The 20,989-nt window shown below is 33.9% G+C and overlaps 1 protein-coding gene across 2 annotated transcripts in view; it reads left to right on the forward strand.

Annotated features, from left to right (window-relative positions):
• Positions 1-20,989, forward strand: part of SEMA3D (semaphorin 3D) — a 209,139-nt gene that overhangs the window by 53,119 nt on the left and 135,031 nt on the right. The window contains exons 3-4 of one of the 2 annotated variants that reach the window (XM_036864311.1): positions 16,571-16,596; positions 18,274-18,464. In XM_036864311.1, the coding sequence (XP_036720206.1) occupies positions 18,314-18,464 (151 nt within the window). In that variant the 5' untranslated portion in view covers positions 16,571-16,596; positions 18,274-18,313. The remainder of the gene's footprint in view (positions 1-16,570; positions 16,597-18,273; positions 18,465-20,989) is intronic. The other variant, XM_036864310.1, reaches the window with a different exon arrangement.

Here is a 20,989-nt window from a genome sequence, read left to right on the forward strand (position 1 = left end):
GAATGATTATGTCTGTGATACTCTTGGTTTGTCTTGAGTAAACCTGATTGTTTAAATCACTCTGAATCATTTTTGCAAAATCAAACTCAATACTATACTTAGTATATGTTATGGATATGGGGGTAAAATCTAAAAATAAAGGTTAGCACTCTTATTGCTAATATTATACTTAGAAAAGACCTTAAAGTTGCAATAGTTCCAGCTTTCGTGTTTTAAAGGAAAGGACAGTAAAACCTAGAGAGGTCTTGAACTGCTATAACAAAATGCTACCAACTGGGTAACTATAAATAACAGAAATTTATTGCTCGCCATTTTGGAGGCTTGAAGTCCAGGATCAAGGCGTCAGCATGGTTGTCTTCTGGTGAGAGCCTTCTTCCTGGTTCGTAGCTAGTGCCTTCTTCTTGTGTCCCTACATGGCGGAAAGAGCTAGGGGGTGTCTCTGGAGCCTCTTTTTATAAGGCGCTAATCCCATTCATGATGGTTCACGCTCATGACTTAACCATCTATCAAAGGCTCCATCTACGAATGCCATCATCTTTGGACGTTAAGATTTCAACATATGAATTTTAGGTGGGTGGGGGGGGGGGCGGAAACATTCAGACCATAGCAAAGCCACATAAATTATCTGAGGCAAAAAAGCTTGTTGGTGGCAGAAGCTGGCCTCAAATTATTATCGGGAATCCATGATGATACTGCTTTCTTCCAAATGGTAGTCAAATATTTGTTTATATCATGATGTTTTCCATTAAAGACCAATCCATTATTACAAGAAGATGTTGCTCAGTTATGGTTGCTGTTAAAAAGAATGAAAAATTCTAGGAGGGTGAAAATGAAGTATCTTGGTTTTGCCCTTTGTATGAGGACTGTGTTGATTACACTAAGTATAATTTAAAGTAATGGAGTCATTCAAAGAATGTTACCATATAGTTTGATATTAACTTCCCATATATTTCAGTGTTAAATGCTTTATACATCAGTTTATGTATTTACTCCGTATGCTTTACATATTACATAGGTCTTCTAACCTGATATCATCTGTATAAATAAGTGAACACAAATGAAAATACTATAACTGCTGTGATATCCTGTATTTTTAAGAACATGAGTATTGTTATCTCAGGTTAACTCATAAAATAACTCCATGATGTACTTTTCTTGTGCCTGAGTAGAGTTACACTGCATTTGTCGTGTTTACAGATACGTTGTCTGTCAGCCATGAAATGCAATCATGTTTTATGTTGGCCCATTCTTTCTTTTTTAACTTCTAATCAATTCCATGTTGATTATCATTATCAGACTTTTGATCCACCTTTGTTAACAGCTTATTAACTAGTACTTAAGGCATACATAAGGCTAGTACATAAGCATTATGTTTCTTGATCTACACCTCAATATTTTCTTTTATTCATAAAGCATAACCTATCTACCTTTCTAATTCCTTACAATACTGGGCTGGCCAAAAAGTTCGTTTGGGTTTTTGGTAAGATGTTATGGGAAACCCGAACGAACTTTTTGGCCAACCCAATACTTAGGTTCTCTATCACAAATTTACATGTGATTTTCAGGTTATTAAAGAATCTCATTTATTTCTCTTAGAAAATTTATAGAACGTTGTATTGCCCAAATTCATTTAGTGTTTAATAAGTCAGAAGAACAGATTTTTTTTTTTTATGTTTTCCCTTTCATTTGTTCATTTCTTACCTATCTAAAAAACATTTATTAGACTTCTACTTTGAGCCTAGTCAGCTTCTATGGGCTATTTAAGGGAGATTTAAAAGAATATATGTTTTCTGTGTTTAATCACCTTCCAATATTTTCGGAGAGACAGGAGGCGTGTACAGTTCAGGCAGTATACAAGATAATTTGACTGTAAGTTAGTGTGGTAGAAAAAAAAATGTGATCGTGATAGAGAGTGAATATTTTGACTTGGAATTTATCCATAAATGCTTTTTGGATGTGATTGGATCTGGGAGAGCAGGATATCATGCACAGGGAGAAGGAAATGAACATGATTTGGATGGCATGTGTTAGTTGACCATCTTGACTGGAACAGGGAGTACACATTGAGGAATAGAGAGAGAAAGTAATTTGTGTGAGGAAGGAACTGGCATACCAAGCAAGGGAGTTTATATTTTAAATTAGAGATGGCATTATGAAAGCAAACACTTTATGAAAACAAACACATCTGGAAACATCAGGCATTCCCAAGATTGTAGTCTGCAGCTGGAGTCCAGAATACCAATTGTACTAACCCAGGCATATAGTAACAGCCACTCAAGGCTCCCTTAGTGACCTTGAAAATGGAGTAAAAAAATTAATCCTAGACATAAAGTAACATGTATGTTACTAAATGACATGACTGACACAGATGACAGCCTTGTTTAGTAGTTAAAGAATAGATACCGCCTTTTCTTCCCATACATATGTTACTTCTCTATTTGATAAAGAGAAGTAAGAATAGATCTGAAAGCAGGCTTTCTGATAACTGACTCTACACTAGATACGATCCTGTAACACTGATCCTTTAGAAAGCAAGACTGAAGTAAGTTGAAAAAATTAACCCCTTTTAAGAAATAGGTTTATGTATGTTGCCTGTTAATTATTTTCAGAATATTTATGTGCACTTTACTAGAACTACATAATATCCCTGTTAGGTTGATGACATATTAACATACTAAATTTACATAAAAGAACTCTAACACTCTGAGTGGTTAATTAAATTCCTGAAGATAAGATGTCCTGTAGGAGGCAAAGCCAGGACTTCCATCAGGCCTTAGGGCTTTATTGCTCTTTCCGCTACAACATGATTCTTCCCTGTTCATATTTCTCTGTGTCCTTTATAAAATAATCGCTGGAGAAGTTGACATATATTAAAAAGTCAGATTTTAATAGTAGAAGTTATATGACAGAAATCTACAAATAGCAAAATATCAAAAATGTTTCCCCCAGTTGAAAATCTTCTCCCAGTTGATGCACATTCATTTTTAGCAACAATAAGGCATAATTTATCTTCCAATGGTAATTATTTTAATCCTTTTTACAGATTTGAAGTTAAAAACATGATTATAGACAGTTGTATAATTTAATTGCTTTAAACCTTATCATAAAATACCATTTATAGAATATAATAATTTTTCTTAAAATAGATGAACTTACAGATTTTCCCTAGGTGGGTGGATGATACATGTGCCTGTTTCAAATGGTTCAAATGCAGTATTTGAGAAATCACAGTTGTGTGCCTACTTCACACTGATGCTAATCACAGTTCCTGGCAGTCATCCCTTTTTGAGTGAGTAAGTAAAATAGTACTTACTCACTTAAACTTAAAATAGTAAGTTACATAGTAACGTTCAAAAAGAGAACTCTTTATTAGAGTAATGCAATACAAGAATTTTATTGAAGAGTGCCTGAAAAACTGATTTTTTTGAAGTGCCAAGGATAGGAAGATATCTTTTTCTCTCATCATTTTATAATCAAGAATTTTTTCCTGTTCTTTGACATTCCAAAAGATGCATGCATGTACTATTACAATTGAACTTCACATTCTTTCTTGGCCAAGACAGCAATAACCTCTACATTTCTACTTTTCTCTAAGTGGCTTGCATATTTTACCACTTAGACACTGCTCTCCTACCCCATTTGAATCTGGGTATGTATTTACTTAGGAAAACATTTGTGCTGTGAATGTTTTAGGACTATGGTGGTTTTAAAGACAGGATGAGTATTTAAATATGTGCTTAGTTTCTGCTAAGTGCAATTTTGTGCTTTGTCTTCTAGATAAAAGTCAACAATTAACAGAAGGAGACAAAGGGGAAGTATAAAGGTGATGGTAAAGAAAGAATCACATTAAAATATTTTCTTATTATAAAACTTTCTCCACTGAGACCAATGGGGATATAGGGAGAGTGAAACTTAACAAAATTTCCCAAATTACTGATGGGCATTCGCTCAGTTCCCAATAGGTACCAACAGGATTCGTTGGCAGACGGCACCCAGTTGGGGGAACGGAACTATCTTAATCTGTATTAAGGAATCATCATCGTAATGGCTAATGTTTATTTTACACATACTATGTGGAGAGGGAATTTAATGTGTACTATTTCAAATCAAATAACATATCAAAGTTGCCATTTTTCCTAAATTTTGAAGAAATTCTTGTCTAGAAAGTGGTAAAACTAGAACTCATGCCCAAGCCCACCTGACTCCAGATTTCAAACTTTTTACGATTTCATGGCCCCTCTACATACAGGGGTTTTCTGCAACATTCTCAAGTGAGGTGAGAAAAATGTGATTCTGAAAACTCTTGGAAGAAGATACCCAGAAATACCAAGAATGTTCCTGACCCACTCAGTCATTCCTCCTATTTTCTGTGGATATGAATCTTTGTAGCAGACATGGGTCATTCTATTTTGATCCAAAGTTTCCCTATGTTTCTGGTACTCTTTTTTTTTTTTTTTTTTTTAAAGGGAATGCTATTTATTTATTTATTTATTTATTTATTTATTTAGGCTGTGTTGTCTGGTACTCTTAAGGCTACACAGGCTTTTAAAGTCTTCATGATAGCACACAGAGGTGACATATGGAGATTTTTGGCTGCTTCATCACCATACATCATATAAGTGGGCTGGTGAAGGAAAAAGGAAGAGATCAACTGCTTCTTTCATTTATTTAACACATATATGCTCATCTCCTACTCCATGCCAGACACTGTGCTAGACTTTGGGGATACAGTGGTGAATGTGATTCATGTCTTTGCTTTCATGTGGTTTAAAAGAAGTACATGTGTCTGCAGATGGAGATTACACTTGTTCTGGAAGGTACAAATGCAAATCTTATGAGATGTAGGGAATGGCCTAAATATTATTTGGAAACATTTTTTAAACTGTGATTTTACCATACTATAACAATTTACTCTTTTGAATACTTCGAAAAAGTACAGCGGTTATAATTTAAAGCTACAGTTCTTTATGTATATAAACTCTTTTGGGTCTTACAATATCCAAATAAGCTTTCAGAAGTAACTTTAGGTTGGCTTACCCTCAAAACTGTTTCTAAATATTAATCTCAGTTCCAAGACTTTTGTCAAACACATTTAGTAACCCCAAATTGAATATTCTAATATAAAAAGCATTTATTTTTCACTTGGCCTTTATTATTATTTTCTAACAATTTCCATGTCCAGTAAAGCAAGTGTGTTCTTTTGGTTAGGATTTCATTTTGGCAGCTCATGTCGCCAGTGCTCAACAAACTGGAAATTCAGAGAAAATAACGTATTATTATTCCTGCAGCATGAGATCTTATCTTATCTACTTGTGCATGGAAAAAACTTACATTGTGGGATGAAAGTTGGGAACTTTAATGCCAAATTACACAAACACATTTGCAAGCATGATAGGAGAACATGGGAGTTTCCAGGTTTCCTTTTAAGTTTCATACCCACTTAATATCTTTGGAAAAATAGTTGCTATCATAGTTCATGGAAAAATGGCGGAACTTTAAGTTAACATTTTTTGAGAGCTACCTATATGCCACACAAGGTCGTAAGTGCTTTCCATGCATTATCTCATTTTATTCTTGTAACAACCATATTTAATAAGAACTGAGAATCCTGTTTTACAGAGGAGGAAACTGGACTTAGAGAAATTAAGTGAATTCTTTCAGGATGTAAAGCTGATAAGTAGCAAAACGGGGATTACAGCCCAAACCATCGCAGAGCCAGGGCCTAAGCCCTTAAGGCTGTGTTACCCCTGGGAGATTCAAGAGTTTTATAATAGTTGCTATAACACATGGTAAAAATAAATGAGGTTAATTATTGAGGATTTTGAGAGATTACCTAAAGTGAATTCTGTATTTTAAAATCCAGACCACAGTGCTAGTTTCACTTATGAGTTAACTTCAGAGGTTATATCGTAGGAGGTGATATGATATTTTCTCTAAGAGAGAAATATGTAAAAAATAAAAATGAGCACATATCTGTAGCTGTGTGCTCAACTCAGGAATCTCCTGCTTATTCTAATTGAGGCAGAAAGATTTGGGATGGTCATTTATTTTTTATCTCTTTACTTATTTATTTATTTACAGTCAGCAGTCTTTTATTTGTGTACAAGGTGCTCTGCCACTAATTTCTGTGAGATCTCAGGGAATCACCACGCTCGGTTGCTTAAGCTTAAAAATGAATGGGTTGCAAATGAGGAACATTCTACAAAATAAGGAATCAGTACAATTAAAAAATATCAGCATCGTGAAGGACAAAGAAACTGAGGAACTGCCCCCAATTAAAGAAGGTTTAAGAAACAAGGAGACAAAAGGTGTGATCCTGGATTGGATCCTAAACCAGGAAAAAGACGTGAGTGGATCAATTGGCAAAATTTAAATAAGGTCTATAAATCAGTTGACAGTATGATATTGCATTTAATTTTCTGGGATGGTCATTTAAATCCACTTTTTCAGGTACAGCTGGTAAGGATGGGATTAAACACAGCCCAGAAACTGATATTAAATTTACACAATGTTATATGTCAATTATATCTCAGTAAAAAAGAAAAAGAAAAATGAAACTGATACTGGTAGATAGGGAACTAGATAAGCATGGCAAGGAGGGTGGAAGGGAAAATTGGATAGCCAAATATTCAGCACACGACTTTAACAGAACAATCATCCAAAAAAAAAAAAAAAAAGCAAAATATATTTATATAAGAAAGACAAGAAAGGTGTTTAGAAATAACAGGCTACCTGATATAGAAGTTGAAATTTCTGGTACCTTATCAGTCTCACTTCATAAGACAGCAGCCAAATCCATTCTTCACACAGCCATATGGCTCATGCCCTGGGCAATTGCAAGTTACTTTTAAAATACAAATGTGTTAGTCTAGGACCTACTCTCTTATATGTATTAAGAGAATGTAGGTAAAAGGGATGAATTCACCTTTACCCATGAGCTTGTTGACAAGGTCCACACTATGCTTCCATATTGCATATCTGGTATAACTAATAGTGTTTCTGAAAGAAAGTGTTATAGAGTCATACTCGAAAATATGATATCTTTATATGAAGGTATATATAAAGTTTAAAACTTGTGTTAATTATAAAACAATACTCTATCATTTTACAATAATGCTATTTGGTCTATACATTATATTTATTTTTAGTTTTATTAGTGTCTGATCCACATGAATTGAAATATGCATTTTGAAGACAGTAAAGCTTATGTTATACAAACATTAAATGCTTATGCAAATATGTATTTGAATAATAATTGAATATGGAAGGAATTTTTTAATATATGCTTTTAATATTCCATCTTAGGGCTAGTAGATATATGAAGATGTTCTAACATGCACGATAGCTCTTTGAATATGTGGGAGAGACAACCTCAAATCTGGTATGCTGTAAATACAGCAATTTTGTAAGCTGTTATAAATAATACTTGGCATGTTTGCAGATCTGGAATGGTTTAAATGTAATTGAATTTTAACTTTTTAACTTACCTAAACCTAATTCAGTATTAACATAAGGTCTAATTTTGTTCTGCTTTCAGTCAGGAGATATTGCTTTCCTATTTTCTGGGTTATTATAGTCAATAAACTAAAAATTATTTTTGAGCTCCTGCTATATATCAATGTTTTACTGTGTTATGATAATCATAGGATGTTAATAATGAAGTTAGATCAACCACATTTTGTAAGCTGTTATGAATTTCAAAATATACTTTATAATAAATAACAATTTTAAGGTTAGTAAAAAACTGTAAAAAATTGATCTTGGATAAAATATAACTTTTTAAACATTATTTTTTCATGCAAGAAAATTCTTTTAATTAACTCTTTAATACTTTACATATGTCAAAGGATGTCAGCAACTTATAAAATATAAAGTATGTAAACTTCTTAAGTAGCATCATAACTGGAAAGGGTAATTTTTTAAAGAAAGTGAAACGTAAAGAACACTGATAAGAGTTTGTGAAAGGTCTTTTTACCCATTTTAAAAATAAAGGTGAGGGGTAGGAATGGAAAACAGTACACTGAATTAAATAGGATAGATGCAAAAAAATTAAAATGTGTATGTAATGTACTACGATCCAATATAAAGGATATATTGAATTGTAGCATATGTCATTACTATATTTTGAATACACCATTGAGTATAGTATATCCTTCAATTCTACATAGCCCGCAAGGTTATTTAAAATTCCCTGTTTTCCCCTTTGAAGCTAGTATCCTTTCTGGAAAAGACACCAAAAGAAGCCTAATCCTTTTAATCTTTTAATACAAGTGAAAAGCTTAAAGTCAAGCATTATACATATTCACCAGTGTTTATTCTATTTTGATTCTATTTGTTATATGTAGTTATTATTTGATTGGATATTTAGTTATTTTCTCTTTCTTAAAGAACTACATCATTTAATTTATTTTTTCATTGAAGTATAGTTGATTTACAATGTTGTGTTAATTACTGCTGTACAGCAAAGTGATTCAGTTATACATATATATATATATATATACATTTAAAAAAATATTCTTATCCATTATGATTTATCATAGGATATTGAATATAATTATCTGTGCTATACAGTAGGATCTTGTTGTTTATCCACTCTATATATAATAGCTTACATCTGCTGACCCCAACCTCCCACTCCATCCCTCCCAAATCCCCTCCCCCTTGGCAACCACCAGTCTATTCTCTATGTCTGTGATTCTGTTTCTGTTTCATAGATTCATTTGTGTCATATTTTAGACTCCACATATAAATGATATAATATGGTATTTATCTTTCTATTTCAGACTTACTTCACTTAGTATGATAATCTCTAGTTGCATCCATGTTGCTGCAAATGACATTATTTCAGTCTTTTTCTTATGGCTGAGTAGTATTCCATTGTATATGTATACCACATCTTCTTCATCCGTTCATCTGTTGATGGACATTTAGGTTGTTTCCATGTCTTGGCTATTGTGAATAGTGCTGCTATGAACATAGGGGCACATGTATCTTTTTGAATTACAGTTTTGTCCAGTTATATGCCCAGGAGTGGGATTGTTGGATCATATGGTAATTCTATTTTTAGTTTTGTGTGGAACCTCCATACTGTTTTCCATAGTGGCTGCACCAACTTACATTCCTACCAACAGTGTAGGAGGGTTCCCTTTTCTCCACACCCTCTCCAGCATTTGTTATTTGTAGACTTTTTAATGATGGCCATTCTGACTGGTGTGAGGTGGTACCTCATTGTAGTTTTGTACATCATTTAATTTAAATGAGTGGCACTGGAAGCACTCCAGATACAATTGTATCTTATCCTTCATGACAAAATTCAGACCATCACTGATTGTCCCCGCTTAAGCCATAGAAATGGAGTTTGTTTATTTACTTTCATGGTCACTTGTTTGTCTTGGTGGTAACCGGTGATTATTTTCTTCATTTATCTTCATACTTTTGGAAATTATATAATAGTTCCCTGAGAACTCTTTATTTTACGGCCCTTATAAACTCTAGGCATATGTTCAGGTCATTATTAAATGTCTTTAAAACCATAATTTGCTTTTGTACTTAAAGAGAATCTGAATAGAAAATTAAATCAAATGCAATAATTTAAAAATGGCTAATACACATTGATCACTTACTATGTACTGGGCATGGTGTAGTGCTTTGCATCATGGTTTATAATCCTTACAACAAATGAGTTAAATACTGGTATAATCTACTATTTCAGATGTGATAAGTCAGACACAGTTAAGTTAAGTAACTTTCCCATGAATAAACAGGAGGCCAGCGGCAGACCTGGGCTTTGCGCCTGCGTGCTCAAGCACCATGCCACTCTACTTCTGACATGTCCTGGAGGAGTTATGGAAGGTATAACTGGGCATGTTTAGAACTATAGGTAGAAGAAATTTAACAATGCGATCATATAAGTGTACAAAAATAAAAATTATAGTATTAGTTTATGTATAATAGTTACAACTTTATTTTCAAATTATTTTTAGTGTTTTAATAGCAGAACTAAACCAAATGTGAGAGTATGGACTGGGTCATAGTCTTGGGAACTTTTGAATTTCTGGTAATAGCTGGTAGACCATCTATGGCAAAATTCAGAGTTCTATTACAGATAACTGTCTTCAGAGATCCAGCCCTTTTCTGGGCTAGCAGCCCCTACAAAGAGCACGTGCAAACTTATCTTGTAATATTTGTCTAAGAAAGACACAAGAGTCATCAGTTGTTGAATTCAATTTGCTAAAGATAAATTTTAAAATATTGATGACTTTCACATTTAATTACATTAAAATTGTTATTTTATTTATTTATCTATTTATCTATCTATTTACTTATCTATTTAATTTATAGCAGAGTAGGGTAAATTATCATGAAATTCAAATCTGATGTGAAGACTGAGTTTCTAAATTCTGCATATGACACTTAGTTCCCTTCACATGCTGCCTATTTTTATTCCCAGATAGTTTTATGTTTATGAAGTGAATTATTTAAACTCTTCTTGCTATGCATATGGAATCCTTACATTGCTAGAAATGTTTATTTCCCTTAGGCATTTCATTAAATAGTGAAGAAAGAAATAAATTGTGTTCATGTGTTTAGCACATCCTTTTGCTTTTTAAAAAAAGTCATTTAACTTATCATAAGTGTTTTGGTCTCAGAAGTACCTGCATTCCTGGAGAATTTATGGGAATATGAAGTTCAGGGTCACATTTTTTCTGCTCTGTGCTGTTTTTCAGATTAAGAAGTTTGCTTTTAGATACTGGAGTTGCTGGTAATTTGACTGGATTTCTTGGTCTGTTTATTTAAAAGTGTTAGGAGTTTTAAAGAGAATCCTTATAATTGTTCTATATCACATGCCTTAAAAACGTAATTTAATTAGTTCATTATTATTTACTAGTTTCCAATAGTTACAACCTTTAGATCCTAAATTAAATATAGTGTGAACCCATGTTACAATTTAGTTTTACTATAGGGACTTACTTTACTATTTCCTATACATAAGTAGTTTTATATAATAGGTTGATATCATTTTTACAGCTTGACAACTAATAACCTCTGTATATTGTTTTTGAGGATATGATGAATCTCTTGTCTCACAGTCCTGTAAAGTATCCACTAAGCAATAAAAAAAAAAACTTTGTTTCCTTCTTGTAGCATAACTAATCTTTTCAATAAATATTTTTTTTTTAAATTAATTAATTAATTTATTTATTTATTTTTGGCTGTGTTGGGTCTTCGTTTCCGTGTGAGGGCTTTCTCTAGTTGCGGCAAGTGGGGGCCACTCTTCATCGCGGTGCGCGGGCCTCTCACTATCGCGGCTTCTCTTCTTGCGGAGCACAGGCTCCAGACGCGCAGGCTCAGTAGTTGTGGCACACGGGCTTAGTTGCTCCACAGCATGTGGGATCCTCCCAGACCAGGGCCCGAACCCGTGTCCCCTGCACTGGCAGGCAGATTCTCAACCACTGCGCCACCAGGGAAGCCCTCAATAAATATTTTTAATTGGAAAATATAACATACGCGTGAGAATTGTGAAAAACAACACCACCACACAGGTCAGGAAATAAAAAGAAATTCTTAACTGTACATGTTTGTCTATCATTCCTATGCTGGTGCTGTGCTCCTCTCTTTGAGTGTCTTTGCACTGCTCCGTCCTTGTTGTAAGCTCTGCTGAAGTAAAAGCACCATGAGAATATTTTTAAGTGTAATAAGATACCTATGTTGCTTTGAAAGACAAGCTACATGAGGTGCACAATTATTTCTGCTGATACAGAGACCATGGGGCCAATAAATTAATTTCTATATAGAAAATTTGTGTATTCGATCATTGAAGAGTCAATTTTTTAAAAGATTTAAATCCATTTATTGCCCACATAGCAGAAATAGTAGACCAGTATTATAAAGTCTAGGAAAATTTTTATTGGGCATATAACTCAATGTCTAAATTAATAGCTAAACATGTGTTTTAGGAAAGAAAGTTAAAACTTTTGGATATTTACCAGAACATGATTCTGTTTTGATGCTAATGATATTCCTAAAAGATAAAAGGAATAAAATAGAGAAACTTCTCAATAACAGACACATGGTTAACTCTTTTTATTTCAAGAAACTATGATCGTTTTGCCTTCTTAATTACAGTAATTCCTAATCTGCTTTATTCAATATTTCATTTACTTAAAAATCTCTTTTTAAACTGCAGAGGGCACGTATCAGAATATTTGAGGTGTAGGATGTTAAGTTTTAAAAAACAATCAGTTTAAATAATATACATTTGTATTTTGAATACAAAAGGCAGACATTAAAATTTGACAAGATATCCTATAATTCTCAAAAAGTATATCAGAATTCCAAAGCATGAGGGATAAGGTTATCTTGGTCATGAAAAGATGCATGGATCAAAATGCTCTCTAGAAAATGAGAATTTGGAAAGAAAAATCTTAAACCTTTGAATTGTGGATTAATCAAATTTAAAGAGAAACAAACTATGATTATGCTGTTGTTGCTTTCTCTGACCCAACAAATTGATAACCATTAGTGATCTGCTTTGAGTAGCCAATTAATATGAGATATAGGCTAAAGAAGATGGCTAGCAAAGTCATTTATCGTCATGTCTTATTAATTTTTTCTGTGTTAATTATTTGAGCAGTTTGGGCTTCGGAGGCACTTGATTTCTTTAGGACTTCTTTACAATGTAAGCATGGTTTTGCTGTTACTGTCATGTTCAGGAAAAAAATGTAACCCATAATATTAAATCTAACATGTTACACATGTATGTTCTAAAATCTCATTATTCTATTATTTTTTATTGAGCTGGATTCATTAGAGGTAAGATCATGGAGAATTTGATCTGGCTCTAAGTACAAGGCTATAAGTCTTCCAAACTCAAGTAACATGTAACAGTGATGCTTTGGTGAGCAGGGATTTATACAACAATATACTTTCATTGTATTTTAGAAATACAAACATTGTGTTTAAACCACTGCAAAATAAAAATGGAATTACTGTAATTTATTCTTACTGACATAGAGTGTAGCATGTAAGTCTCTTTTTTCATGATCTCTGAAAAATCAGATGGTCTGACAGACTACTTTGGAATATATCAATTGATGAAGAATTCATGACATCTGAAGGCAATGAAGTCTATTAATGGACAGTTAAAATTCATCAACCAAAAGTTCCTACACTATAAATTCCATCCATTGGTAATAATACTGTACAACTTGAGCAGTGATTGCATACCCTCGACGGTACTAAAGTAGTAGAATATCATGTATATTAGAAAACACAGAAAGAGAAATTGGAAAAGGATGACATAAAATAAATGTAAATGACAATTTTAGCATTCCAAGCACCATTCCAGTGAGCCTTCATTCATCCCACTTGCATTCTGCTTTGATGTCACTGCACTTGATCAATGGAATATAAGATATCTCTCTGCAAACATAAAGTTTCTCCTTGTTTGCCTATGTTGTCTCTTTGTTGTTCAAGTTTATTCTATAATTTCTGTTTGGTTCTTTGTCACTATGTTCCATGTCCCTGCCAGGAAGTAATGTTACTAAATTGATTAGTCTATGTACTCTATAGGAAAACCATCTGATCAAACAATAACTCAAAAATATGAGTTACAGTTAGGCTAAAGTGAGTTTATACTGGTAGTACCTTTAATTTGGGGATGGTCATAGCTCTTTGTGTCTCGTGAGTTAGATAAAAAATTCTCAAGTGACCTCATATGCACCACAAAGGTATGAAGAACAAATAGCTCTTTATAAATTAAGAAATCAAGGATTCTTTTTCTCCCTTCTCCAACCTACACACACACACACACACAAGCACACACATACCTGAGAAATGATCCTACGTCTAAGTTCAAGGTTTTCAGGTGTGAAGACTTATCATGTATTTTCTTTTCCTATGCATATAGTCTATTTTTTCACTATAATTATACGTTCTTGCAACAAATAGATATAAATAAATAAGAGAAATCAATGAAGTATGCAAAATTTTATATTCCTTGCTCCTCAAATAATATTTTTGACGATTTACCATCCATCTAATAAGTTCTGGACTCTTTGTATTCCTTTGGGAAATGGCATAAGGCCTTCTTGAGTGTGAGACTATGCATTTGGAGCTCTGATTTAGTGGAACAGTGTGTAAAAATCTCTCATAATCACAACACTCCCTATTGGCTCCACATCTGAAGATCCCCAAGAGTGCTGTTTGTCCCAGTGAACATCTGGAACAGATTATGTGTAGTTAATTGGCTCCAGGTCGAGCTTGTTACAGACAGTAGCATGCAGTATAACCTATGCAATTCACCAAATCCACCCACTTTAGGTTAAATCACACCTACTTCTCTCTATAATTCGTCCCAGATGCGGGACACACACACGTGTAGGTACAAAAAACACACACAGACACACACACACACACTGACATGCACTGGAAGATAGCAAAATATCAATAGATTATTGGAGAGGTTGTTGGCAATACATTTAACCCATAAATTATCTCAATTAAAAGATTAACTATTGAATTCAAAGGATTGTTGGGAGGAAATACAAAGAATCAGGAGCAGCAGGTTATAGAGTGATTGTTTTATAGGAGAAAAATATATAAAGTTTAAAAAAAACGTTCCAGGAGTTTCAGAATTTTTGTTTTATTTTGTTCCTCACCCTTAACAAATGGTTCAGCACGTGTGGGCACTTATTGGAATGTCATACTAGCAAGGAAAGCAGTGCTTTGATTTTTAAGTTATTTAACAATATTAATGAGTTAGGTAACAAGGAACAGTGTGACTACTGTTCATTGGAAACCAAAACATCAATCTTCTTAACTTATAGTGTTGGACCACAGGGCATGTCTTAGCGATTAATGACCAGTTGGAGGAGTAGATATCTCAATACATAGCTAAGGGCCATTAACCTCAACTGGTCATTAATTCACAGGAAACGTCCTGTACTGAGGTCATTATTGCTAATAAAATGCACACACGGAAAGTTTCCTCTCTTTCGCGTGTGTACATAAACATACATTCACATTACATGCATTGTTACATGTCATAAAAAAAAGTAGTATTACATATGTCCAGAAGCTCAGAAAAACTAAACCTAATGAGAAATTTAATATACTTAATCTCTATATTCAACTAACCTTTCACTCTTTTTGGAGGGTATGGGTAGGTGGAAGGATACATGTTTGTGTGGCAAAGCTGTGGATCTGCTGTGATCAGATACCCATTTTCTGCTAACATGTGGACATAGGGAAAAGTAAAAGAAACAGGCAAGTGGGATTAGAGAAGCACTGATGAATATGGATGAAACCAGCACATATGATCTAAGACCAAAGGCAGTGTGGAATAACAGCATCGTTTGAGTCCTAATATTGTATATTAGGTACCAGAGCAGGCATGAGGCACATTTAAGCATTAGGCCGAATCCCTCTTTGGTTTCCTCTCTTTCACTCCACTGGATTATGCTACATTGTCTCGCCCTTCTCACGCCTATCATGCTTCCAGCTTTTCAGGAACCCTTAACTAGGTATCATTGTTACCTGGAAATGTCTCTTTTTGCTTTTTATTCTCCTTTCTCTGTCCTCTATGAAACTATCCTTGTCTTACTTAAACCTATATGATACTCCTTTGAGCTGCCTTCCATAGCATCTTATAAATATCTCGATTTTAGCAATTATTTCATGATACTTTGTGTATAATCAACTGCTCCTTTCAAATAAGAATCTTATCTTTCTTCTCACTTTAATAAATCATTGGAGATGAGTTATGGTGTTAATGACCATAAGTATATGTGTATTATATATTCTTAAATGCAGATTCTTATTTGCAAAAAAACAGTAAGTTTTTAAGGAGAATCTGTAACTCAGAGAATACATCTGTGTTTTACTGGTGTAAATGTAAAATTGAAAAGTTGCAAACATGCATTTCTTAAGACAGTGAGTAAATTAAAACTCACATAATTTAAAACTAATCCTGATAAATTTTTCTGTAGACCAGTTAAGTGACTCTGTTTTTTGCCAATAGCATATGCGTTTTCCTACTAGTTTTGAAATAATACAACTCTTTATTTTTTGAGTTTGTTTTAAATATGTTATTTACAGAAGGGCTTTATTAGTGTTTTATTTTAAAATATATATTACTGAAATTTTTAAAACTAGAATTTTCATTAAGGACTGCTGATAGTGTAGATCTTTTTGGTCAGACAGACATTCCTGTTTTCTCTTAAATTATGTCATTAGGTGAAATCATCAAGAAATGTCAAGTAAATGTGAATAAAATATGTTATGTGTGGCATACGATATTCTTAAATGAGTATCTAAATCAACTTGATTCTTTTCATTTGTAGTAATCTTCTAAATCAAAGAATTAAATATGCATGGATTACACACAAAGACAGAATAGTTTGGTACTTCCTACGGGTAATTAAAGTAACTGAGAAAATATACTTTATTAAGCATTCATATTCAACGTTTCATGAAGAAACAACATACACTTTGTAGTCTATTCTTAGAACGTTTGTCTTGTATAAAAAATTAATACATCCCTATATTTTATTTTATTTCACATTCCCAGATTGATCTTAACTTCTGAGATTTAAGGTAAGTTTAAGGAACCTTGATTCAAAGTCATTGAGGCATTTTAGTAAAGAGTTGATCTACCATAAGAAAAATACTCTTATTTAGACATTCTCTTAAAACTAAGCCATATAGACATAAAGTATTTATTTTGTTATTAAATAATTACAAAAATACTAAAGTATAATACTTTTTTATTATGGCTAAAGCTGTTACCAAGAAATTATTGGTACTTGAAGCAGGTACCACATCTGGAATCCTCCCAGGAAGTACGCATAGCAAGATCCTTTCTGTGGGCTATTTATTAGAAGATGTCGAGGAGAAGGAAGAGAAGTTGAAGACTGCATCAAGAGCTGAAGGTCACTTGATTCTGCCATAATGAAAAGCACCTAAAGACTTAGGGGCTAAGGAGGCTGGTTCTAGCTGAAGTCCAGAACAAATGTTTTAATCCATCTCTTATTTGCCACATGACCTTGAGAGAGTTATCAAACCCTGTACCTCAGTTTCCTCATCTGTAAAATGAGGAAAATAATTACCTATCTTTCTTGACTGTCATTAGCATTGATTAAAAAATAAATGGAGGCATATTAAAATTTTTAAGAATTTATTTGAGCAAAAATCAATTTGAATTGCACAGCACCAAACTGGAAGTGGTTAGGAGCACTCCACTGATAGGATATTAGGGGGAAGACTTACACAAAGAAAATTTCGGAAACAAAGAAAGGAAATTATTTTATTGGCTATAGCTTAAAGCCTAGTTAACTGTTTGGTTGTTCTTAGCGTTCTGAGTTCATAGCTTTGAGGCCTTTACAGGCTTAGATTTTGTTTGATTAGGTAGGCTACCATGGCATTAGAGCCACCTCAGTCTAATGACCTACTTGTTTAATTAATTTAACAGCATTAAGTGATTTAATTTATGTAACACACTTCTTAAAAAGTATCTGGTTCATGTAAATACTCAACGAATATTATTTGTAATTATTATTACCAGGCTTAGTTTGAAATATGTGTGTTTTGATTTACTCCATGTCTTAACAAAGACAACCAAGGCAGCTTGTTTATGGCAACCTAGTTAATAACCACCACCTCTTATAAACCCTTTTATTTTACAGTTTGTTTTTATATTCAGTGCTGCCCTGTGTGGAGTAGTATAGGGTGCAGGTAAGAGTGCCTTGTCCCAGGCCTAAAATCTATACTGCTGGCCCTGACCTGATCATGTCCAGTTGTCCCAATTTTAGGTGAACTGTTAAAATATTTTTTGTCAGAAACAAAAGAACTCTCTCAAAATGACAGCTTTTATTAAATTTTGCTTGAGGGTCTTTTCCTTTGAGGATGGTATGGGGAAAGTGTAGGCTTCTACCAGTATTCTTATCTGATCAAGAATTCATCAAGTTACAGAAAGAATTGGTCACTCCTATGTTTGCATGAAACAAAACAAAACAAAAACTTTAGTAGAAAAATAGTTGCTAATTAACATAAGTAGTTGAATTTTTAGTTCTGTACTCATGTCCTCTGAGTAAAGCCAGACCTGTATTTTATTACTCAGTTCTGATTCGTTTCCCTTGCAACAATTTCTAAGAGCAGAACAAGAGAGAAGGAGCAAGCATTTTTTTAAATCTACATACATTCAGAAAATTATAATTTAGTAAGTGTAGGAAAATCTGCAAACTGCTATATTAATAGTTCTTTTCTTCTTTTTAGATTAAATTAACGCTGTTTGAAACAGAACACTGTTTTCATCATGATTGTTACTAAAGATGAGAGACCAAAGTCCAGAAACCATGATTTGTACCTTTTTCATGCCCTGATGATGCTAAGCATGACCATGCTGTTTCTTCCAGTCACTGGAACGTCTAAGCAAAATATTCCACGACTCAAGCTAACCTACAAAGGTAAATGTGTCCGTGTTTTTCGGGTTGCCTTCGTTTATTTAGAAATGCATACTGACTTCAGTGAAATGTTTGTAGTATTGGCATCAGTTAATAATAAGATTATTGTAGAACGCAAAGCCCACTGATTCATTATTCTTGGTGAAGAAAATAGATGCCAAAACTGTTCATGTATGCTTTTCAGCTCATTATTTACAATTTTTAACTACTGATTAGCATAATTAGGAAATTTTGGTCAGCAAGTTGTAGTCAGTTTTTTTTTTTTGGTTATGCTGCGCGGCATGTGGGATCTTAGCTCCTCTACCACAGATGGAACCCGCTCCCCCTGCATTGGAAGCATAGAGTCTTAACCACTGGACGGCCAGGGAAGTCCCTGTAGTCAGTTTTATATTAAAATAAATCAATACCTATGTATGGTCAGGCCACTCAAGATAGCTGTTCTCTTGCTCTCTGTAAGTCCCCTGTTCAACCAGTGCCTGCTTCACCTATACCCTACTCACCTGACAGACCTTCCTACATGATTGCCCCATGCCCCAGCTAATGATTGTTCTAATTTTAGCCACCGTGATAGCCTATCAAAGGGGCAGTTAGGGGCGGGCCCCTCTGCTGGTTTCCCTGGTAACTGATGAGCCAAACTGCCGTCAATTTCCCTTATAAGTGGTAACCTCCCCCTGCCCGTGGGAGTGAAGCTTGCTCGCTTTGTTGCTTCGCCATGAGCCGCCGCATACATGGTGGGGTGTTGCTCCAGAACCTTGCTTCAGACATGTAAGATCTCCCATCCATTAAACCATTGATGTCTCTGTCGCTGGCTCCGGGCTCTTTGGTCTTGAAGCTGGGCAAACACAAGCCTTGTAGGCCTGTGGGGTGCAGCTCAACAACCTAAAAACAGAAAAATCATTAATTCTATACAGCTGCTACTAATTCGTTGATCCTTAGTATTTTTTAAAACAGTAAGATATCTTCAAAAATATTAACAAACTAAAATACCTTGAATATCTCAAGCATATACATATTTTATTGTTTAAAAAATAGTCTGTGTGAAAAGCTTAAAATACAGAGATGAGAAAACATTTAAGAAATGAAATCTACTAAGCTAATTGTTTTTAAATGTTTAAATTAGTATGAAAGCAAAGTTTATATGCTAATATGTGTTTATATGTAAGTGTAATATATCAATATATATATCGAGAGAGAGAGAACGAGCCAAGTTTCACGCTCAAAGATTTTTTTTTTTTTTTCTGTAATATCCCCTTGGCTTCTTTAATACCTAAGTAACAAGAGGAATGTAGGGGACTCAAACTCCTTTATTCTGAACTTGGCGGGTAAAAATTATGCTGGCAGTTTTAATCTTTAAGACAACTTATTTTCAGCTCAAATTAAATATCAATAATAAAAGCAGGGACTTCCCTGGTGGCGCAGTGGCTAAGACTCCATGCTCCCAATGCAGGGGGCCGGGGTTCGATCCCTGGCCAGGGAACTAGATCTCACATGCACGCTGCAGCTAAGAGTTCACATGCTCCAACTAAGGAGCCCACATGCAGCAACTAAGACCCGACACAACCAAATAAATAAATAAATATTAAAAAAAAAAAAAAAAAAAAAAATAATAAAAGCAAATTTGATGTCTAATGTAAGCTTAAGTGGAATTACCTTATTATACTCATTACACATTTCATATGTTGGTATTTGTTTGGAATTTATACCTTATGAATTAAAGAGTTAAGGTAACATTATTTTTGAGTTTTTATATTCTCGAATTTCTAGAACAGAGACAGCTAATCTATGGTTAAAAAAATTCAGGACATTGCCTTTGTGCAGTTGAGGGAAGGATTGAATGGAAAGGGATATGAGAGGAAACTTTCTGGGCTTATGGAAATATTCTCTATCCTGATAGAGATATGGATCACCCAAGTATATAATATGGATTTTTCACAACCCATCATATTACACATGTCAGATTTGTTTGCCTGTTTTCAAAATTTATCTTAAGAACAGAACAGAAAACAAGTATGAAAAGCCAAACAATAAAAAAAAAAAAGAGAAAGTGTGAAAATAGATTGAACGGAAAATAAAAGGAAATACTACCTGGTTTCTGTGATATAGTGAATAACACAAGAGCATTGCATTGATGAGAGTGGACAATGCAAAATAAATTAGACTTGGAAAGAAACTTTAATAATAGTTAATAATTACTCACTGAGGATTCATCATGAGCAAAGCATTGGTATAAGGAATATGTGTGAATTATGTCATTTTATCCTCATCACCGCCCTGTGAGGTGGGGATTATTATCATCTGCCTATAAATGAGGTTACTGAGGTACTGAGAAATTAAGAAATTAAGGTCTCAAATTAGTTGGTGGCTCAGCTCCTGAGTCAGCCCCATGCTTTGGAGAGCCTGGGTGCCTAATCATATTTCTCACACCCTAGACAAGAGCAGCAGTTCTTCCCTGAGGCGCTTACCTACCGAAGTGAACTTTAAAGTTCACAGAAGCATCATGCTGATATTTGACTAACTGATTATATGAT

The sequence above is a fragment of the Balaenoptera musculus genome, chromosome 9, assembly GCF_009873245.2.
Source record: "Balaenoptera musculus isolate JJ_BM4_2016_0621 chromosome 9, mBalMus1.pri.v3, whole genome shotgun sequence".
NCBI classification, from domain to species: domain Eukaryota; kingdom Metazoa; phylum Chordata; class Mammalia; order Artiodactyla; family Balaenopteridae; genus Balaenoptera; species Balaenoptera musculus.